The 24,281-nt window shown below is 43.0% G+C and overlaps 1 protein-coding gene across 3 annotated transcripts in view; it reads left to right on the top strand.

The window, feature by feature from the left end:
• The window catches only part of PALLD (palladin, cytoskeletal associated protein), a 505,650-nt gene extending 491,838 nt beyond the window's left edge, over positions 1 to 13,812 (top strand). For all 3 annotated transcript variants that reach the window (XM_082252316.1, XM_082252317.1, XM_082252318.1), the window contains 3 exons: positions 5,296 to 5,461; positions 6,724 to 6,857; positions 11,569 to 13,812. In XM_082252316.1, coding sequence (XP_082108442.1) covers positions 5,296 to 5,461; positions 6,724 to 6,857; positions 11,569 to 11,732 — 464 coding nt within the window. In that variant the 3' untranslated portion in view covers positions 11,733 to 13,812. The remainder of the gene's footprint in view (positions 1 to 5,295; positions 5,462 to 6,723; positions 6,858 to 11,568) is intronic.
• The last annotated feature ends 10,469 nt before the right edge of the window (positions 13,813 to 24,281 follow it).

The following is a 24,281-nucleotide window of genomic DNA, read 5'->3' as shown; positions in this document are numbered from 1 at the left end:
GAGTATCACACAAGCAGAAGTGACTGGAACTGTATCTTGAGCTTGGTCAAGGTAAATGGAAACTTCTAGTCTTTTTCATGCTTTAGCACACATTTTTTGTGCATGTCAAAGTTACCGATGTAGGAGAGGCTCCACAGAGAAAATTTAAGATTGAAGGTAAGTATTTAGTGTGAAGTCTACACTGAGGCGAGTTTGGTGTATATATAAAGGACAACATTACTAAAAGTGAAGTTGTCCTTTAGTGCCGGTTCACACTTATGCGCTTGTACTGCGAATGCGATGCGTTCTAAATAGTCTCCAATCGCATGCATTTACAAAATACATTGAATTCGTGACGGTCGTTCACATCTATGCGTTGCGATCCAGATGCGAATGTGATGCGATTATAAAAAGGGTCTTGTGCGAGTTTACAGCGTTGCGTTGCGAATTTAGTCTCCATAGACATCAATGTAAATCGGTCTGGACTCGCATTATCAGTTCAGATATGTGCGAATTCTTATGTGCGAATTCTTATTTTTTGTTTGATTTTCCCCTCAGCTCCACCCCTCCTGAGCTTAATTAACATAATCAACGCAATCAAATTTTTATTACAATCGCGCTGGTACTATTGAAAAACATAAGGTAAACTCGCACTGCAAATTCGCATTGCAAGCGCAAGCGCATAAGTGTGAACCGGCACTTAAGTTGATGATTCTTTAACTTGCTTGTTTCTTTATTGCAATTTCCTTCTGGCATATTCAGGATACTATAGGAACTCTAGTTGCTGTGATCAGTGGATGTAGCATGTAAATAAAAAATACACTATATTACCAAAAGTATTGGGACACCTGCCTTTACACATACATGAACTTTAATGGCATCCAAGTCTTAGTCCGTAGGCTTCAATAGACTCGGTCATCCATGTCTTTATGGACCTTGCTTTGTGCACTGGTGTAAAGTCATGTTGGAACAGGAAGGGGCCATCCCCAAACTGTTTCCACAAAACTGGGAGCATGAAATTGTCCAAAATGTCTTGGTATGCTGACGCCTTAGGAGTTCCCTTCACTGGAACAATGGAACCAAGCCCAACCCCTGAAAAACAACCCCACACCATAATCCCCCCTCCACCAAATGATTTGGGCCAGTGCACAAAGCAACGTCCATTAAGACATGGAGTAGCGAGTTTGGGATGGAGTAACTTGACTGGCCTGCACAGAGTCCTGACCTCAACCTGATAGAACATCATGAAATGGCATGAATTGGAGAAGAGACAGCGAGCTATGCCTTCTCGTCCAATGGAACATGATCAAACATTCACATAGACACACTCCTAAACGTTGTGGACAGCCTTCCCAGAAGAGTTGAAGCTGTTATAGCTATAAAGGGCCAACTCAATATTGAGCCCTATGGACTAAGAGTGGGATGCCATTAAAGTTCATGTGTGTATAGGCAGACATCCCAATACTTTTGGTAATATAGTGAAACATGCCAATGCTGTGTATATGCCTGCATGTACATTCTGAGTGCAAGATATTGCATCACATCACAAGAACACCTTTAAAATCGTTATAGTTTGACAGATAAAGCCTTTTAGGAATCTCTAGCAAATGACCATATCTACTACAATTGCGCTGTTCTTCAAATCTAAGGATGAACAGAAGGGCAGTTGGTATTAGTATAGTTTTGAACTAATAAAACATGAAAGGAGTACATAGTTCTAGCTTAAAACACCCCTACTCCTGTAATTGTGTAGACTATACTGATGTATATAACATGAATACCTAATACATAGCTGAATACTATACCTGTCATTTTTACTAAAATCTTAGAACAAATTTGAACTTTTTAGGGTTCTTAAGTTTATATATTGATTATGTGTTGTGAAAGTACTCTAATGATTTAGCCTCAATTCACACCTATGCAGTTTGCTTTTGAAAGTTTCTGCAGTGCTTTTTGGGGTTTTTTTTACTGTGATTTGCATTTTGAGTTTTTTTATGCTTTTTTTTGGCAAATTTGTTGTTGGGCAGATTAAAAAACTCAAATCACAGCTACATCACGGTAAAAAACACACTACATGCTTTTCCGCCGCTTCACCATTGAAGTTTACGGAATAAAAAACACAAAAAAGCCCAAGTTTGCGGTTAAAAGGGTCCATGACCTTTTCCAAAAATGCAGAGGCACAAAAATGCATTGATGTGAATGTGTTCCATAGGAATCCATCTTAAAAAAATTTCCTGCGTTTCTACAAAAAGAATAAAAAAAACATTGGTGTGAATGGTGCCTTAGAGTAGATCCACTGCAGTGTGGCAGCTGATTAGGGGGGCAAAGCTGTAAATCAGTATATTGAAACTAAGCTTGCTCACCCTGCGATTGTCACCCTACCAGTTATATTAGTGGCTTGGCTGAACATAGGACTATATGGCAATAATTGTAATTGGAAAGAGACACAAAATAATGAATTTCAGTTTCTGTTCTGCACTCCCTGTTGGTTAGTTTCATAGAATAGAACAAACATACATCAGTACTGCTAAGTTCTATTGCTCGAAGTCCATGTGTAGATCCTATATTAACTGGCAGAGTGATGGTGAGAGGTTCTCCTGGCACATTGAGTTTGCATAGCTGTAATGTCACACAGCCCTCCACGGCATAGAATTCATACACTCACTTTCAATCTTTAGTTTAGTAGTCAGAATTCACTACAAAGGGTGACTCATTCATACAAGCACACTTTATGGCCGGCACATTTCCATATGTCTCTGTTTCCAATATCGGTGTGTTCATTGTGTAACTATGGTGACATGGCAAAGGACTGAGCTATTTTCTGTCCACCAATCAAGCATAGGAGATTGGGGACTCCCTGTTTCTTTTTTGGCTCTAATGTTACAATTCACAGCTATTTCAGTGCATTTGGTTTATGATTTCTGGTTATATGAAAAATGTAGCCAGATCTGGAAAGGCAGACGTCTTTACTGCGCACTTGTTGTACATAACGGCACCTCAAGACCTTTTTTGGCCAAGCACAATCTACACACAGGCTGGAAAGTATTGCACTCGCTCTGCTTGTCATCTGTTTGTAGTAGTTCCTGGCAGGGCTTCTGTGTATTTAGTTTTTTAGCACATCCCTTTTTTCCTAAGACGGAAGTAGGTGCAAGAACAAATAACCCTTACAGTATACAGCTTGCTAGGGGTCTAGTTTAGCATGTGAGGTCTAATTTAGTTCACAAGTACATTTAATTGCAGGAATCTCTGTAAAGGAGCCTTTCTTAACATTTTAACATGGAGTAATCATGCATTTTCAGCTCTCAGGGAACCCCTACTAATAATTTCTATACAGTATATACAGTTTATGGTACATTAACATGGTGGCCAGTGGGAAGGATGTTCCTTACATTAGGGGACAGTGGGAAGAATGCCCACCTTACAGATAACGAAAGGAACTCCTAGCAACCTCTGGAGTATTGTGTATCGTGGTTGACACATTTGCATCAAAGGTGCTTAAAAAAAGTTGCAGCTTCAAGTAAAGGTTTAACAAACTTACAATGGAACCTGTCACATCAAACAGCCTAAAAAAAACACTTTTTATTGTATCAACTTAAGCAATCACAAGAAACCATCACTTTTCATGTGGCATTATCCAGCACAGATTGATATATTATTGTTGGTTATGGGGCCATAAAGACAACACTTATAAACCATTATAAATACGATTCTTTCCCTGTACAATACCTGACTCCGTTTGCGCCATCTATAAGTTGTACTACCTGTTTGGTGCCTTTTGTTCCCTGCTATCAGTGTCAGTGCTATCTCATCCAAGGTGAGGATGGCAAAATGTGCATCCTCCCCAAAGCTTTTATAATACAAAAAAAGGACTGAGAAATTTTAAATAAGAGGATGACTTTGCCCCTTCACCTACTAGCTGTGTGCAAATTAAGCCCCTAGACTCAAATTCTGAATCAGGGTGTAGACATCAGTCAGTCAACATTAAAATGTTTTCTATATTAAATTACACATTCAGAATATCTTCTCCGCTCCTAAAATCCCAAACAACTGGGTTTATGGGCCCTAAATGTTGATATTAGGCCACCATAACAGATGGTACAGATGGTTTCTTTGCTTGGGTTGGACTAAAAAACATATCATAAAAATTATTTCACAATAATAAATAGTCAGAATAAATAACCCCACTATATCAGTAAATGAAAAAAGAAAAAAAAAAAAATATAATACACATCTCCCACATCAAGCTACCCCTATTAGGTCGTTCCGGTACAACTACTTTCCGCCTTACTCCTATTTGTAAAAGCTAATTTATAAAAAACTGTTTAAATTAAAATCTACATTTAAACCTCTTTGGGCTAGAGTGTTGAGGCGGTATATTTACTTTCCCTACCTTTAAGCTAATGCGATGATCAAATGTCCTCCCCTTTATTTCTGTATCACTCTTTGTATTGCAAAAAAACATTTCTGGGGGGGTAGCATCTTGGCAGACTTTGAAATGTCATTCTACACTGGGGTCTTTCTTGTCATTTAAGATATTTCTAGTATGCTCTTCTATGCTTTTTGCCAGTGTTCTTTTACTTCTCCCCACTTACTGCATACCACAACCACACTCAAGCAGGAAGATTACCTGGGTGCTATTGCATGTGAGAAAGTCCTTTATCTCGTATTCCTTTCAAATATAATTGGACTTAAAGGTTTTGATGACCCTCCTCTCATCCCTAGTGTGTCTGAAGGCATAACACCTACGTGTAAGGGGAAAGGGGGGTGGGGGATGCTATGCAGAAAATTCACAGCACTATCCCCAAATAAACTAAACAAAGAGGGCCCCCGTCCGTTCTCCAACTGGAGAAACTGGCTGGGACAATGCGGGGGTTTTAAGGTGCCTAGCATCTTAAGTATTTTATATACATTTGTGATAATACATGGTATATTTATTGCTAGGCACCTTAACATCCCTGCATTGTCCTGGCCAATTTCTCCAGTTGGAGAACAGACGGGGGGCCCCTCTTTGCATAACACCTACGGCACCTCCTAAAGTCCTCATCAACAGTCAAAAATGTTCTCAAAGGAAGATTTTTATCATGAATATTCCTCCTCACTTGCAGATCCTTCAAGGTGGGGGCTTTGGTAAAGACCACTTTGGGTCTTGGGAGTAATATCGTCCTGAGTACCGGATTCTTTCTAAGCAGAGGGCAATATTGCTTAATAATCTTCACAGACCTTCTTCAATAATGTCTTTACAGATACAGTTTTGTTTTGTATGTATGATGACATGAAAATGACTAATAAGTGTATTGAATTCTCTATTTTCAACAGCGAGAGATGCCCACAAGCCACCTGTATTCATAGAAAAGCTTCAGAATACAGGAGTAGCAGAAGGATATCCAGTGAGGCTGGAGTGCCGTGTCTCAGGAAGTCCTCCCCCCCAGATATTCTGGAAGAAGGAAAATGATTCGCTGACATACAACACTGACAGAGTCAGGTACCTGTTAAAGATGGATAAGAAAAACTGTTTTGGAATAATGTATGATCAATGACAGATTCATTCTTCAAACATTAAAGTATGTTAAGGCAAAAAAAAAACCATGAAGTAAATCTCTATAATGAATGCACATTTGTTCCACGTTTTATCACTTTAAAAACCCGGCAAGTACAGAAAAATACTTGTTGCTCTGACAAAAATGGATTCAGCTTTTGCACCCTGTTGTGGGCTGAAAATACACAGGATTTATGTGGACTGAATGGTGTCAGCCCTGGCCAGTGTCTTCTGTTAACCACTTAAGCCCCGGAAGATTTTACCCCCTTCCTGACCAGGCCCTATTTTGCGATTCGGCATGGCGTGATTTTAACGGACAATTGCGCGGTCGTGCAACGCTGTATCTAAACAAATTTGACGTCCTTTTTTTCCCACAAACAGAGCTTTCTTTTGGTGGTATTTGATCACCTGTGCGATTTTTTGATCATGCGCTATAAACCAAAAAAAGAGCGACAATTTTGCAAAAGTAACAATATTTTTCACATTTTTTTATATGAAATTCCCCCCCAAAAAAATGTAAAAATCAAAATTTTTTAACATTTTTGGCCAATTTGTTTTCTGCTACATATGTTTGGTGAAAAAATCGCAATAAGCGTATTTTGATTGGTTTGCGCAAAAGTTATTGTGTTTACTAACTAAGGGAAAGATGTCATTTTTGTTGTTTTTTTTTTAACGAGTAATGGCAGCGATCTGCGATTTTTTTTGTGGGACTGCGACATTGCGGTCGACAGATCGGACCCTTGACTGACATTTTTGACACTTTTGGGTGTACCAGTGACATTACTACAGTAATCAGTGCTATACATATGCACTGTTACTGTAAAAATGACACTGGCAGGGAAGGGGCTAACTTTATTAACTTTATTTTGTAACAGCAGAGATCTACGATCCTAGATAGCAGGACCGTATGATCTCTGCTGTTACACAGGGGAGAATGACAGACGGCTTTGTTTCCATTAGCCGCCTGCCTTTCTCCCTCTGTAACTGACGATCGCGAGTGACTGGCGGACATCGTTCACAATAGGCAGAATTTGGTCACAATAGGCAGTTTCTTCATTAAGAAACAGTTCCTGCGGTTTATTCATACGCTTTGGAAATATAAGTAACTCGTTTAATAATAATTTATTAAATCTTACATGAATCCTAAATGATTCTTGCTGCACAATGCCTTCGATAAATCGTGATAGCCTCTGTATTTCTTTTTCCAGCATGCATCAAGATAACTATGGTTACCTTTGCCTACTGATCCAAGGTACCACCAAAGAGGATGCTGGCTGGTATACTGTCTCAGCAAAGAATGAGGCTGGCATTGTGTCTTGTACTGCAAGGCTTGACATACATGGTAAGTATATAACCCATAGCCTAAGTAGATCTGGCAAGCTAGAATTCTTGTGTGGGTAGACACTAGCTTGTTATGTAAGTAAACAGTTTATATAAATGTGGTCCTTTATTGGCAAGGTCTTATTTCCCCACGATTCCTTCCCTTTATATACTGTATAGGTTTTTATTTCAAAAGTTGAGAAAAGCCACGGGAGTGACTGCCCCAGCCTATCTCCACTGTGCAGAGGTTTATTGAGCTGCAATGAAGAGTGGAGATGCTGTTCATGTGAGATTCCCACATTCCCTATGAGATTCCCATCGCAGCAAAATAAGAAGGGGCCAGTGAATGCACAGACAGCCAGTTTAATAAGTTATGATGCAAAAACATTACTGGCTTTTTGTGCAAATTATCTTCCCCCTGGCTGATCAACCTCAGAGGTGGTGATAGCAAGGAGCTTGTCATTGCATTGCAGGCCCAGTAAAAGGTATAACAGGTTATATATATACAGTAAATGAGTATACCTCAACAGATTTGTCAGAAAACCTTTACTTTCCTTTCAGAATCAACATTTATTATTGGACAATATACTACAAAATACTCCCACAAATGTGGGCCAATAATTACAACCAAGATTTGTCAATTTGCACACACAAAAAAAAAAAGATTCCTAACAAATTCATTCATGACCATGTTGCAAAAAATGAATACACCCCAATGAAAGTCTTAGGAACAAAGCTAAATTTTAGACAACAAAATCTTAATTAACAAGATCTCAGACAGTTGATTATAAAAGGGCGTTACCTAACAAAGATAACCCTTTTCCCATTTCACGCTGTTAGCAATGGTTCCACATAGAAGAGAAACGTCACAAGGCCTGAGAAAAAAAATAATTTCTTTACACAAGAAAGGTGAAGGCTAAAAGAAAATCAGCAACGCTTTACTTACCAGTTAGAATACTATCGAAAAAGTGATACACAAACTGAACAAAGATGGAACTGCAATGTCCAGGTTGTCCAAGGGAGTTAACACCTCGACAGGAGCATCATGCAAGTCACCATGCAAGTTCACTGCAGTTAGCTAAAGAAGTAGAAAGCATATTGTATCCCGTGATACAATATGGCGTACACTGCAGAGGAATGGCATGCATGGGTGTCATCCATAAAGGAAGCTTCTCCTAAAGCCCATACACAAAAAAGCCTGCCTAGAATTTGCCAGGGCCCATGTTGAAAAAGAGGACTATTGGGACTCTGTACTCAGACCAAGATAAATGTTTTTGGAACTGATGTCTTCAAAACTTTATGGCGTCGCAAAGGTGAGGAGTACAAAGAAGAATATATGGTGCCTACAGTGAAGCATGGTTATGGCAGTCTCCTTCTGTGGCGTGCACGAGTGCTGCTGGTGTCGGGGAGCTGCATTTCACTGATGGTATCATGAATTCACAGATGTACTGCTCTATATTGAAAGAAAAGATGCTACCATCACTCCATGCCCTTGGTCATCGTGCACTTTTCCAACATGACAATGATCCAAAACACACATCTAAGGCCACTGTTGCATTTCTGAAGAACAGGGTGAAAGTGATTCAGTGGCCAAGTACTGTATGTCTCCTGGTCTGAACCCAATGGACCACCTATGGGGAATTCTGAAGAGACAAGTTGAGCATCACTCTCCATCCAGCATCCAGGCTCTAAAATAGATTGTTCTTTAAGAATGGAGAAAGATAGCTATTGCAATATGTCGCCAACTTGTTCATTCCATGCCTAGAAGACTTGGTGCTGTCCTTACAAATCATGGAGATCATACAAAATACTAGATGGCGTAGTTTTTGTTTTAAGGGGGAATTCACTTTTGCATTTGATTAAAACTGAAGATTTTTTAATCTAAGTTATATTATTAACTTTACTTTCATGTAATGGAGCTAAACAAATGTTCTGTAAAGCTCAGTTTTGTCAAAATTTTGGAAATTGTTCTTGTGTTCAATGAGATATTGATTAAAATGGGGTGTACTCCTTTATGCTGTGTGTATGTGGGATATATATATATATATACACACACACATACATACATACACACACACACACACACACACACACACACACACACTATATAAAATATCCTAGTGTTTAGAGGATCATGTCCCTTATATTTCCTGGGGGCTGGTGTGGGTATACTCCCACATTAAACTCTCAATATATTCCTGTCCTATGTAGAAGAAGGCAGTAAAAATAACAGAAATAAAAGTTAAATAATCACCTTACCTCTTTGGACATACTGGCAGCCATGAGCTTGTATTTTTTTTTTCTTCAGCTGGCACCTGACTATAATATATAAAGCCACTCGATCACTTTTAGAGTGCTGGTGGTGTGGTACACACACACCCAGTTTTGAGTCTCGACACATTTGGTTTCTACAGTACTCTATACTACCTACTCATCTTTTATTTGTACAAAAAAGGGGATTGTATTGTGTTTGTGAGTAAAAAATTTTATTTTAGTGTATTTCTTCCTGAAAATATAGATTTGATAAACAGTTCAGCAAATTTATGAAAACATGAAAACAAATTTGCAACTACCATCATTTTATTCTAGAGGGCATCTGCGTTCAGAAAATATATAATGTTCTGAGGGTTTTAGGTCATTTTATAGCCAGAAGTGCAGATTACAATGTCTGCAAAAAAATTATCCAGGCAGGAACTAGTTAAAGGAGAAGTACAGACAAATCTCATTTGCCTGTACTTCTCCTGTGGATCACAGAAGTGCAGTTCATTCTGCACTCCTGTAACCCTTTTTCAGCAGACAGCTGGTCCAGACTCAGGCAAGATTTCGACAATTAAGTTGGAATCTGCCCACATGCCTTTACCAACACCCGGCTGCTTCTGCATCCTCCACAGCCCAGTGCTCCAGTGAGCGAGGAGAGGGCAGAGCAGAGAGCTGCTGACTGACCGTCACCAGCATTCTGCTCAGGAAGCTGTGAGAATCAAGCATACCTGTGATGTGATTTTTATACTTCAATAAAGTTACCAAAGAGTTCAGCAATATTCCAGAGTTTTGCATGTCTCTGCCTCTCCAATAGATCTTTTTATTAAAGAGATTGTAAAGGGAAAAAAAACTTGTTCTTAAAATAACAATGATTTTGCACAGAACAACCCCAATCCTCCTGTTCTCAGGTCCCCTGCCAGCGCTCCTGGCTCCCCCCCCCCCCCCCCCGTTGAGTGCCCCCATAGTAAGCTGCTAGCTATGGGAGCACGTGTGCTGGCTCGCTCCATTGACAAACAGCTTGGCTCAGCCCTGCTATGTGATTGACAGCAGCAGGAGCCAATGGCTCCCACTGCTGCCTCTAAGCCGGTGAGGAGAGAGAGCAGCAATGCTGATCTTGAGCACAGTACTGGATCGGGCCCAGGTAAGTATAAGGGATACTATCTGTAAAAAAGCAACTACTGAAAAACCTCTAAAGCTAATGAACCATGCTACATAACTGACTTTGCACCAGTCTTGTGGAAAGAAAAGAAAGGGAATACAGTACTAAAAACGGTAAATTGTAAGTTCACCTTTACAGAAAATATGTAAGGTTACCTTACACTGGACCCCCTTCCCCATCCCCCTGATCCCACTGTATTAGTGTCCCACGATCCCCCACTGTCAAGCACTGGGATACCGCTTACCCTGGCTTAATCTCCTGTCCGTACCTCTCAGAGTGTATGGACAAGTGGCACATTGTTGACCAATCAGAATATGTCTAGCCCAGTGATGGCAAACCTTGGCATCCCAGTTGTTTTGGAACTCCATTTCCTATGATGCTCAACTACACTGCAGAGTGTGCCAGGGTTTGCCATCACTGGTACTAGCCCATCCTGTTGATGCTGCAAGGAGAGGAGAGAAAGCCAGTAGGATTTCAAATTGTCTGGACCAGTGAAGCGGCATCTCAGTGACTCACATCGGGGGAATCGAGGGACACTGGTACAGTGGAACCAGGGAGGATGGGGAGGGGGTTCAGTGTAAGGTCACCTTCTAAATTTTCTGTAAAGGTGAACTTACACTTTAGCTACATTAAGGGTATGAATAGGGTTCAGGAGGGCAGTCTTTTCAATGTATAGCTAAGATCAAGAACACAGCAGTAACATGACCTCAAACTAACAGGAGGAAAGTTAAAAACAAACCTTAGTATTTCTTTACCAAAAGTGTAGTTGAGGTTTGTATTAATGCACCTGCTGGGGTATATGCATATATATCCACATTAATGAGCAATACACACTGATAGGAGTACTGCACACTATACCTGGATTTTCAAGTCATTCATAAAATACAAGCAATGGCGTGTAAAGCCTCTGGTGTCTATCATAGTGTTCTCTGCATCAAATGACAGTTCAGTTACATAACATTGACGGGTCACATGACCTGACTCTCCTGTTCCCTTGTTCATTTCCCATTTGCTTTGCCTGCTTGGAGTCCTGAAACAAGCTGAGCTGAATTTACATTTGTTAAACAAGAAAAGAAAGACATATGCATCAGAGACCCAATGGGCCAGGGATGAGACAATCAAATGGCAGCATTAGCTGTAAAGCAATTTGGTGCAAGGAAGAAAGGTGGTGCATGTTGGCTTCAAAGACACAGCTTTAAAAAACATGGTTACAGGTTGCGCTAGGCATAGCAAATGTCGTGATTGTGAGATGTAAACCTAAACAACTCAGCTGACTGTTCTTTAAAATGTTGATGCACTTTTTTTACTTTCACAGCTCAGTGGCAGCAGTCACATACCCCCAAGACAAGGAAAGTACGGCCTTCCGCCAGTCGATATGCAGCGCTTTCTGACCAAGGCCTGGATATTAAAGCAGCATTCATGCCGGAGGCAAACCCAGTGCACCTTCAGCCAGCGCTGGTAGAAAGCGATGACCTGTAGAGAGAACCTTGGGGAACTTGCTGTAACAGCTATTGGAGGACATCACCAGGAGCCACAGCTGTCCCCCGGAAGTAGTGTCACATCATGTAAAATGCAAGACACACGTCTTCAGCTAACCTGATAGAGACAAGTTAAACTACGCAATAACTTTGTGTAAGCAGTCTAGAACATAGGATAGCAGGGATTTATCTTATGTATTTATGGCACATACATATCACTCACTCTTCTGCTCTATGAAAGGATCTCTTGTGTATTCTGCTTGTTTTGTGCCTTCAGACACTAAGACGACAAGATTTCTTCAACTCACTAATGCCTTCAAAGCAGTATAGGATGATGTGCAATGTTTAATTGTCTGAGTGCATCAAACACAGTGTATGATTTTTAAAAAAAATATATTTAAAGAAAAATGCTGTCAAGGTGACTTGCTATAATGCTTCAGAAGTTTAAAAACAAAATGGCTTGCTTCATTGTGTGTCACAGCTGAAACGTAACACATATCTGTATTGACTGTGTTACCCAACATTGGAAATCACTTGACAGGAATCGCCAAAACAACATGCAATGATTTTAGAAGCTGCCTATGGACTTGGAGCTCTTAATGAAGAGAGCGAAAGATAATGTCACATACACCCTTTTTGTGCTTGTTTGTGTGTACACCTTGTTGTTTCCTGTGTGTATCGGCACTACACTATTATGTGACATTTAGATGGCTAAGGACAGCTGTTAGAAAGCAAAATTCTTGCTATTATTTATGCAACAATACCCATTATGCTTTGTGCACTTTTCCTATATTTAGTATTCATGAACCGACTGCAGGAGTCCTACTAGAGCCCAAGCAGAAGAGTATATTGAACTGACCTCTAGGGCTCTTCCTGGGTGGCCTGTTCCATTGTCACACATAAAATATGAGGTACGCAGACATAAAGCCAAAGTTATCGTGAACAATGAATTGTAGGGTTTTCCTGAACCATAATAAGTGACCTTCTGTTCACAAGAATCCGCGCTTCAGGAAAGAGCTACAAAATTGTTCAGATTCAGTGTAAGAAAGGGAAACTTATGAATGGGAGTAAGATGATAAGCGCAAGTGAAAATGACAGTTTGAGTGGTTTACCTTTTGTGAATGTTCTTTTACAATACTGGAAGCCTGTAATGTCCCTCTCATCGTAGGAGCTGGAGGGCAAAGTCTAGATACGATTGCCACCATTTACAGTATATCAGAAGGATCAGTGGACTGGTAACACATTATGTATCAGACGACAAGATGGTTAAACATTATGTTTTTGAATGTCAGAAGGTTACCTATAGTGTCGTACACATTACAATTTAGGGTTGTCAAGTATATAGGAGCAACACAGACAAGAGCATAAACTTGTCTTCTAGGTATTAAGATTCACTACCAATGCTTTCATTGGTAGGATGAGGAATGAGACAAGCATGCTTGACTTAGGGTCATAGCCTGGGCCTGATAGGGGCAGCTACCTCTACTACATTCTAGTGTTGTGTTGTTGACATTTTCCTGAAGATATACTTCAGGATGGATATCAATGAGATAATTGTTTTTTGTTTAACCACTCACTATATAGAGGTAGAACCAAAATGTTGCATTTTTACTGTACAGTAGAAGTCACTACTTCACACAGCTATTTATTACCTATCATATTCACCAAACCTTACAGTAATAAATACACAAAAAACCATAGTGGGAAGGTTTACATTTGTTTACATTGGGAGCTGTGGGTTAGCTACCTCTCAGTATTGATTCATACACTGCCAGTAAAATGTCCAGTACTCTCTTGTCTACTGCAAGTGATGAACTGCCCTGAGAAAAGACATGTTCCCAAATTATAATACTGATTGCAGAGTGTTTGTTTAATATATGATTAGTAAGATTTATTATTGACATGCTTTCACAAACTCTTGTTGCTTGCCTGCCTCAATGGAAATTAGTGGTTAGAAGTCCCTGAAATGATCAATCCATCCTTGATTTACATTAAATGGGATTTTAAGGAAACGCCGCAAGACCCACATATTTAAGGCATTGTTGTAGTGATTCCCAAGTATTACTTGGAAAGGGGGACATTGATGAAAAGGGAAAAGTGGACTTGTTCCTATGGAAACCAGATTCCCAACTAGCATGTTTCAAAATGCAAAGATGAATCGGACTGGTTCACGTGGGCAAAAACCCCACCTATATAGTTCACTCTTGTAAACATCCTATAGCGTTGGTTAGAATAGTTTGTTAAAGAGTTGCAAAGGCTCCTGCTGCAACAAGAAACCAGAACAATCCATGAACAAGTTGATTCAATTAATGGTACAAAAGTACTTTGCAAAGGGGGGTAAAGCAAAACACTGTATACCCTTTATGAAGCACATATATCATTATTTATCTGTTTTATTGCAGCTATACTGCATTTGTATTTTACGCATATATAAACTCACCATATGTATTACTGTAGGGTCATTAGCCTTTTTGTATACAGTTCTTTAGTAATTTTTTTTTTTTTTTTACAGCACAGAGCAGTGACCAGTGCTAACGTTAAATGATACAAAATATGTGCTTAATCAGTCTACACCATAGATATAAATGTGCCTTTTAGGCTATGTTGTCATTGTATTGCCTATTAGCATTAGATTTGGTTAATCCATGATTATCAAAGGGAGGGGACGCGTCACACTGTACTCATGTATGGGCCACACATTATGATGCTACATTGTGCTGGAAACTCTGCATAGGCTCTGTCTCATATTAGATGAAATAACATAATGTAGTCACATGGACTACATTGCTTCCCCTAACCTTCTTCTACTAAAATGTTATTGTTTACTATATGCCACCACTTCTTTTGGTGTTATTTAGGAAGTGATTCAGTTCACCTGTGTTATCCTGCCACCACATTGTATCTGTATTTATAGAAAAGTGCCTTTGTGTGTATGGGTCATGTCATTAGATGAGACCAGTTGAAGTTTCACAGTGTCTGTTTCAGAACAAGACAAACATAGTCTTCTGGGGTAAGGTTTTTATGATAATTGCTATGCAAGGATTTAAATAAAGTATTGTTTCTTCAAAAATTTGCTTCCGCTCTCTTTACACATTGATTTAGTGTTACGTGCAGACAGATCCTTCTAAAAACAGCAGGTGCGCGCAGCCTGTGTTACTATTATTATCCCTGTGCTGACTTTTTCCTACTGGAGTATTTTAGTTGTCATCATCATCAGCTATTCTTGCTAGGAAATAAAGCCCTTTTCCATTCGCACTAGCTGCCATGCAAGGCTTTGTTTCTGAGGGAGGCCAAAGTATTAGTGTTACATAGGAAATGTACATGTAAAAGACATAAAAATCTTCATATGGTCATTTGGTTGTTATTTAGGGCAAAGCAATAAGTTCATTTTGAAGGCCAACTCCAGTTTAAAAATGAAAAAAAAAAAAGCTTCTCTGCTATGTGGAAAGGAGGTTTGCAAAGCACTACTCATCCACTCAAGACTCCAGTCTGACCCTCTGTGTCATCATTTGTTCTTATCACTGCCCATCACTGGGCTCAATGAAGCCTAGTGTCATTCAGCCATTTACTGTAAGCTCTGGCTATCATGGACACCTCCTTGGCTAGCCCATAGGCAGTTTTAAAGGTTTTATAGGGAGCACATAGCACTTGTGCCACTGCCACCCTACTGCATGCTGTGTTTTAACCCACTGGCCATCAAATGGAACTACAGCATGAAGTGGGAGGTGGAGCTCTAGAGTTAAAGTTACTCAAACAAGGATTAACGAGACCACCAGTCCTCATGAGTCAAATCTAATCTATTCAGCAATGGACAGATGGTCAACTTGATATCTGGAGATAAAAAAGGAATAATGGGACTTTCAACATGCCAGGAATATCTGTTTCCTGGAGTACAATACAGTACAGGACAGAGGCCTTTTTTTTTTTTAAATCAATACAACTGGGTTATATGCAACTACCTCCAGGTGATTAAACACTAAAAAACAAAAAAAAAAAAAACTGCTGGTACATCTCCCAAAACTGAATTTTTGTAAAATCTTACCGTAAAATTCCTTTCTCTGAGTCCTCTGACAGTTGCCGCCCACTCATTCAGTCTTCACCAATGGGTATTGACCTCTTATCCATAGGAGTAAGCTAGGCATAAGACTTGTTAAAAACAAAGCAATTTACATAGACACACCCATAAGGGCTGTCCCACTGGTCCAATACCCCCCTGCTATCAGCATTTCCAACTCAGTTTGGTAGCAAGTAGTTAAAGTCCAAAAGAACCCCACTAGAGGGGCGGGGGCGGCGACTGTCAGAGGACTCAGAGAAAGGAATTTTATGGTAAGATTTTACAAAAATTCAGTTTTCTCTTATGTCCTCTCCGCCCACTCATTCAGTCTTCAGCAACGCAGCACCCAGGTCAGAGAAAGGAACCTTATCTGGACAGAAAGGTAAAAACTCTGGGTAACAGAAAAGCTCAACTGGAGCAAACCCAGGAAAGCAAATAAACAAGGGGGAAAACACCCCAACAGACAGGGACCAGCCAACGCCATGGCCCCCTCAAGGCACTGCCGCACACAGAACCTTGCGGCCAAAGGAGGCATCTGCTGATGCCAAAACATCAAGTTTGTAGAATTTGGAAAAGGTGTGCACAGACAACCAAGTCGCTGCCTTGCACACCTGGGCCACCGAAGCCTGATGTCGGAAAGCCCATGACGCACTCACTGCTCTGGTAGAGTGCGCTTTGACAGGGAAGGGTGGAACCCGTTCCCTAATAGAATAGGCCTGTACTATCGTCTGCCTGATCCATTAAGAAATGGTTGCCGCAGAAGCAGCCATACCCTTCCGGCAGGCGGCTGATGTAAACAAAGCTGCCTGTCATTCTCCCTGGTGTAACTGCAGAGATCATACGATCCTGCTATGTATTAAGTTGTTAGGTGGAGGCGGGATAGGCTTCACTGAAGAGATGAGTTTTAGGGTTGAGCGAACACGGACTGTATTATTCGTGTTCGTACCGAATAATTGGATTTTTGCTACCCGAACACGGACCCGAAAACTTTACTGTATGTTCGGGTAAAAATCCGTGTTCGGTCATTTTATTTCCGGGTTTTGCATGCATTGGCGCGCTTTTCATGGCGGGCTTTCAACAGCCAATCAACAAGCGTTTAACTGGTGTGCCTAAGCCATCCCAGCCATGCCTACAAATGTATTAGTAGCTGTGATTGGCCGTCTGAAGCATGTGACCAAGTCTTTATAAGTTCGAGGCAGCGCCGCTGCGGCGTCATTCTGCTGTGTACTAGTTCAGGGACAGAGCACACATACGTGCTGGCTGCTGATTAGGGACAGACAGGCAGGTAAAACTCATTTGTGTCCACATAGAATTGAGGGACAGGTCGGAGTGTGTTAGGCAGGGCGAGTTGTAGGCATTTTAGGGCGAGGCTGCTGCTGATTTTTAGGGTCAGTGTGTGTCTGGATAGAATTGAGGGACAGGTCGGAGTGTGTTAGGCAGGGTGAGTTGTAGGCATTTTAGGGCGAGGCTGCTGCTGATTTTTAGGGTCAGTGTGTTCTACAAACTACAATCGATATTGCTGTGTGGGGTGGGGTTTGCAGTCACCCGATCTACGATCATCATCTTATCAATCCTTTTAGGGAGAGAGTCTGCTGATTTTTAGGGTCAGCGTGTTCTACAAACTACAATCGATATTGCTGTGTGGGGTGGGGTTTGCAGTCACCCGATCTACGATCATCATCTTATCAATCCTTTTAGGGAGAGAGTCTGCTGATTTTTAGGGTCAGTGTGTTCTACAAACTACAATCGATATTGCTGTGTGGGGTGAGGTTTGCAGTCACCCGATCTACGATCATCATCTTATCAATCCTTTTAGGGAGAGAGTCTGCTGATTTTTAGGGTCAGTGTGTTCTACAAACTACAATCGATATTGCTGTGTGGGGTGGGGTTTGCAGTCACCCGATCTACGATCATCATCTTATCAATCCTTTTAGGGAGAGAGTCTGCTGATTTTTAGGGTCAGACAGTGTGTTCTACAAACTACAATCGATATTGCTGTGTGGGGTGGGATAGGAGATAGGCAGGTGTCAGTGGTCCACATCCATTTTGCTGTGTGTGGGCTGCTGTGAACACAATCTTTTTGGGGTGCAGTGAACACAATCTTTTTGGGATGCAGTGAACACAATCTTTTTTGCCCACTGAGGAGGAGGGAGAAAAGTTTTTTTCTATCAGTCACTGTGTGCAGCATTTTTCCTTCAGTTGTGCTGTGCTGACTGATCATACACTGCTGTGTTCAGTTCACATGTGCTATTATTGAGTGGTTTCAAAAATCATACACTTTTTTTCTATTCCACTATTCAATATACAGCCTTGGGTTAAAAAAAATTAAATTGTGGCCTGCAGCAGAGCTGAATGATATTTGGGGTTTTTGGGGTTCATCTCATACTTCTGAAGATTTGAGGGTGCTGCCTGTTCCAAACTCCTCCTACTCCTCATCCAGCCTTTTAGGGGTACAAACAATAGTAATTGGGGCCTAGTGTGCTTCTGTACGTGTGAGATACATACACTTTTTTTGATCATATTTCCTATTCCGCTATTCAATAAAAACCTTTGGGGATCAATTAAATTGCGGGATAGTCTGTGTTGGTACGTGTGAGATCCACTTTTCCAAGTTTTTGGGGTTCATCTCATACTTCTGAAGATTTGAGGGTGCTGCCTGTTCCATACTCCTCCTACCCCTCATCCAGCCTTTTAGGGGTACAAACAATAGTAATTGGGGCCTAGTGTGGTTTTGTACGTGTGAGATACATACACTTTTTTTGATCATATTTCCTATTCCGCTATTCAATAAAAACCTTTGGGGATCAATTAAATTGCGGGATAGTCTGTGTTGGTACGTGTGAGATCCACCTTTCCAAGTTTTTGGGGTTCATCTCATACTTCTGAAGATTTGAGGGTGCTGCCTGTTCCATACTCCTACTCCTCATCCAGCCTTTTAGGGGTACAAACAATAGTAATTGGGGCCTAGTGTGGTTTTGTACGTGTGAGATACATACACTTTTTTTGATCATATTTCCTATTCCGCTATTCAATAAAAACCTTTGGGGATCAATTAAATTGCGGGATAGTCTGTGTTGGTACGTGTGAGATCCACCTTTCCAATTTTTTGGGGTTCATCTCATACTTCTGAAGATTTGAGGGTGCTGCCTGTTCCAAACTCCTCCTACTCCTCATCCTGCCTTTAGGGGTACAAACAATAGTAATTGGGGCCTAGTGTACTTCTGTAAGTGTGAGATACATACACTTTTTTTGATCATATTTCCTATTCCGCTATTCAATAAAAACCTTTGGGGATCAATTAAATTGCGGGATAGTCTGTGTTGGTACGTGTGAGATCCACCTTTCCAAGTTTTTCAGGTTCATCTCATACTTCTGAAGATTTGAGGGTGCTGCCTGTTCCATACTCCTCCTACTCCTCATCCAGCCTTTTAGGGGTACAAACAATAGTAATTGGGGCCTAGTGTGGTTTTGTATGTGTGAAATACATACACTTTTTTTGATCATATTTCCTATTCCGCTATTCAATAAAAACCTTTGGGGATCAATTAAATTGCGGAATAGTCTGTGTTGGTACGTGTGAGATCCACCTTTCCAAGTTTTTGGGGTTCATCTCATACTTCTGAAGATTTGAGGGTGCTGCCTGTTCCAAACTCCTCATCCTGCCTTTAGGGGTACAAACAATAGTAATTGGGGCCTAGTGTGCTTCTGTACGTGTGAGATACATACACTTTTTTTGATCATATTTCCTATTCCGCTATTCAATAAAAACCTTTGGGTATAAACAATTAAATTGCGGGATAGTCTGTGTCGGTACGTGTGAGATACACCTTTCCAATTTTTGGGGCGCATCTCATACTGCCAAGGATTTGAGGGTGCTTCAGTCTGCCTCCTGCCTGTTCCGAACTCCTCCTACTCCTCATCCTGCCTTTAGGGTACAAAAAATTGTAATCGGGGCCTAGATTGTGATTCCGCTATTCAATATACACCCTGTTTGAGTGTAAAAAATTAAATTGTGGGATAGTCTGTACCGGTACATGTGAGATACACCTTTTTAAATTTGTTTGGTGCATCTCCTTCTACCGCCGAGGATTGCAGGGCGCTTCAGTTTTTGCTCCTGTTCCCAACTCCTCCTACTCCTCTTCCTCATCCTGCCTTTAGGGTACAAAAAATTGTAATCGGGGCCTAGTCTGTGTTTGTACGTGTGAGATACACCGTATTATAACATTTTTCCTATTCCGCTATTCAATATACACCCTTTTGGAGTGTAAGAAAATTAAATTACGGCATAGTCTGTATCGGTACATGTGAGATACACCTTTTTAAATTTGTTTGGCGCATCTCCTTCCACCGCCAAGCATTGCAGGGCGCTTCAGTTTGCCTCCTGTTCCCAACTCCTCCTACTCCTCATCCTCCCTTTAGGGTACAAAAAATTTTAATCGGGGCCTAGTCTGTGTTTGTACGTGTGAGATACACCGTTTTTTTATCCTTTTTCCTATTACGCTATTCAATATACACCCTTTTGGGGTAAAAAACATTAAATTGCGGCATAGTGTGCATATTTGACTGTCAGATACACCAGTGCGATACTGTTGTTGTTTTGTTCCGCTATTCAATAAACACCTTTCTAGGGCAAGATCATAAATTACAGAAATATGAGGAGACCGTCAAATAGGGGCCGTGGCCTGGGTCGTGGTGCTGCTGGTAGAGCTCCTGTTGCAAGGAGAGGACGTGGTCGATCTGTGCCAGCTACATGCACAAGTGAAACACCTTCCACAAGTGTGAGTAGGCGACAGAACCTGCAGCAGTATTTGGTAGGGCATAATGCGCCTCTAGATGTGATGAGGCCTGAAGAAGTACAGGCGATAGTAGATTGGGTTGCTGACAGTGCCTCCAGTTCCTTCACATTGTCTCCCACCCAGTCTACTGCAGAAAGGTCAGAGTTGGCACCTGCAGCCAATGTCCAACCGTCTTTCACCTCACCCCCTTGGAAATCAGGCAAGCAGTCTGAGCCCCAATCCATACAGCAGTCTCTTGTTCTTTTTGAGGACTCTGTCAGCAGGGTTTCCCAGGGCCATCCACCTAGTCCTGCCCCAGAAGTGGAAGAGATTGAGTGCAGCGATGCCCAACCACTTATTTCTCAAGATGAGTACATGCAAGGACCATCGCAGCACGTCTCCGATGATGACGAAACGCAGGTGCCAACTGCTGCGGCGTTCAGAATTGTGGAGACCGACAAGGAGGGCAGGGGTGAAGACTGGGTGGAAGATGATGTGGAGGACGATGAGGTCCTCGACCCCACATGGAATGAAGGTCATGCAGGTGACCTGAGTAGTTTGGAGGAAGAGGCGGTGGTCGCACAGAGCCACCAGCACAACAGAAGAGGGAGCAGGGTGCAGAAGCGGAGCGGCCGTGCCCTAGACACTACGCCCGCTACTGCCCAATGCAGCAAGGGAACGAGCGCACCAAAGTCAGCTCAAAGGAGTTCTCTAGCGTGGAAGTTCTTTAGAAAATGTGCTGATGACAGGACACGAGTGGTTTGCACCCTGTGCAATCAGAGCCTGAAGCGAGGCATAAACCTTCTCAACCTGAGCATAACCTGCATGATCAGGCATCTAAGTGCAAAGCACGAGCTGCAGTGGAGTAGACACCTTCAAAACCAAGAAACGTCTCTGGCTCATCCTGCTTCCTCTTCTGCTGCAGTCTCGGCCGCTCCAGCCACATCTGTAGTGATACCGGCACCTGCTACCCCGCAAACAGAGGATCTGTCAGCAACACCACCACCTGGGTCACCAACCATCTCCACAATGTCCCGTGGAAGCGTTCAGCTTTCCATCTCCCAAACACTTGAGAGGAAGAGGAAGTACCCCCCTACCCACCCGCGATCCCTGGCCCTGAATGCCAGCATTTCAAAATTCTTGGCCTTTGAAATGCTGTCATTCCGTCTGGTGGAGACGCACAGTTTTAAAAACCTTATGTCGGTGGCTGTCCCACAGTACGTCGTGCCCAGCCGCCACTACTTTTCCAGGCAAGCCATCCCTTCCCTGCACAACCAAGTGGGGGAAAATCAAGTGTGGACTGCGCAACGCCATCTGTGGCAAGGTCCACCTAACTACCGATACGTGGACCAGTAAGCACGGTCAGGGGCGTTATATCTCCCTAACGGCACACTGGGTAAATGCAGTGGCGGATGGGCCTGAGGCGGATAGCAATTTGGCGCATGTCCTTCCACCACCGAGGATTGCAGGGCGCTTCAGTTTGCCTCCTGTTCCTAACTCCTCCTACTCCGCTTCCTCATCCTCTACCGCCTCCTCATCCGGACAGCATAACACCTTCACCACCAACTTCAGCACGGCCAGGGGTAAACGACAGCAGGCAGTTTTAAAACTTGCCTGTTTGGGGGACAAACCACACACCGCGCAGGAGTTGTGGAGGAGCATGGAACAGCAGACAAATGAGTGGTTGCTGCCAGCGAGCCTCAAGCCCGGCCTGGTGGTGTGCGATAACAGGCAAAATCTCATAGCAGCTCTGGGCCTAGCCGGTTTGACGCACATCCCTTGCCTGGCGCATGTGCTGAATTTGGTGGTGCAGAGGTTCCTTAAAAACTACCCCGATATGTCAGAGCTGCTGCAGAAAGTGCGGGCCGTCTGTGCGCACTTTCGGCGTTCTCACCCTGCTGCTGCTCGCCTGTCAGCGCTGCAGCGTAACTTCGGCCTTCCTGCTCACCGCCTCATATGTGACGTGCCCACAAGGTGGAACTCCACCTTGCACATGCTGCAAAGACTGTGCGAGCAGCAGCAGGCCATAGTGGAGTTTCAGCTGCAGCACGCACGCGTGAGTCGCTCTGCGGAACAGCACCACTTCACCACCAATAACTGGGCCTCCATGCGAGACCTGTGTGCCTTGTTGCGCTGTTTTGAGTACTCCACCAACATGGCCAGTGCCGATGACGCCGTTCTCAGCTTAACTATCCCACTTCTATGCCTCCTTGAAAAAACAATTCGGGCGATGATGGAAGAGGATGTGGCACAGGATGAGGAGGATGAAGAGGTAACATTTCCAAGGCTTTCCGGGCAGTCATTCGCAAGGGGCTCCGAGGGTGGGTTCCTGCACACACAAATGCCAGGGACACAATTGTCCAGCAGGGGCACAGTTCTGGAGGATGAGGAGCTGGAGGAGGAGATGGAAGTATGTTCACAGCAGGGTGGCACCCAGGCCAGCTCATGGCCATCACTGGTGCGTGGCTGGGGGGATACAGAGGACACGGACGATACACCTCCCACAGAGGACAGCCTTTCGTTGCCTCTGGGCAGCCTGGCACACATGAGCGATTACATGCTGCAGTGTCTCCACAACGACCGCCGAGTTGCCCACATTCTAACTTGTGCTGATTACTGGGTGGCCACGCTGCTGGATCCCCGTTACACAAGGACAACGTACCGTCCTTAATTCACTCACTGGAGCGCGATCGCAAGATGTGCGAGTACAAGCGCACGCTGGTAGACGCGATGCTGCTGGCATTCCCACCTGACAGCGGGGCCACAGTGGAAGCACAAGGCAGAGGAGGAGGAAGAGGTCGCCAACGCAACCAGGGCACCGCCAGCACCTCAGAAGGCAGGGTTAGCATGGCCGAAATGTGGAAAAGCTTTGTCAGCACGCCACAACAAACAGCAGCACCAGCAGCTCATACGGAACGTCTTAGCAGGAGGCAGCATTTCACCAACATGGTGGAGCAGTATGTGTGCGCACACCTAGACGTACTGAATGACGGGTCTGTCCCCTTCAACTTCTGGGTCTCCAAGTTGGGCACATGGCCTGAGCTTGCCCTTTACGCCTTGGAGGTGCTGGCGTGCCCTGCAGCCAGTGTATTATCTGAACGGGTATTTAGCACGGCTGGGGGCGTTATCACAGACAAGCGCAGCCGCCTGTCCAGAGACAATGTGGACAAGCTCACGTTCATTAAAATGAACCAGGCATGGATCCCACGGGACTTTTCCGTACCTTGTGCAGAATAGCGATGGATACCGACCTTACCCAGCCATTGTTCCATTTTTGCTCTCTCTCACTCTTTTGGGGTGTACCGTCATTTAAAATTTGTGAAAAGAAGCAGTGTTGGCTACCTCGTCCTCCTCAGGGCCAGATTAACGTAGGGGCTATTGGAGCTGCAGCTCCAGGCCCCTACCTTTATATAGGCCCCGGGTTGGCCATATTCACTGTTACTGCTCTTCTGTCACTTGTAAACACAGAAGTCTGGCTTCTATGCTCGCTTCCCCAGGCAGCTCCCTCAGAACCTCCCCACACAGCACGAAGGCCGGACAAGGAGGGACAGTTGCCGATGCATGGATGTGTTTATGGGCTTCAGAGACAGCATCCCATGTTGAATTAGGCATGCATGGCTGCACCCTTCCTCCTCTAGGTGCATGCCAAGGCACGGCCCTTAAGGCCCTTCAAAATCCTCAGCACCAAGCCCATGATGCTCTTAATCCGGCCCTGGTCCTC

Source organism: Pelophylax lessonae (assembly GCF_965119305.1).
Source record: "Pelophylax lessonae genome assembly, chromosome: 1".
In the NCBI taxonomy this organism is placed as follows: domain Eukaryota; kingdom Metazoa; phylum Chordata; class Amphibia; order Anura; family Ranidae; genus Pelophylax; species Pelophylax lessonae.
The sequence above is the reverse complement of the archived record's forward strand: the minus strand, read 5'-3'. Positions and strand labels throughout refer to the sequence as shown.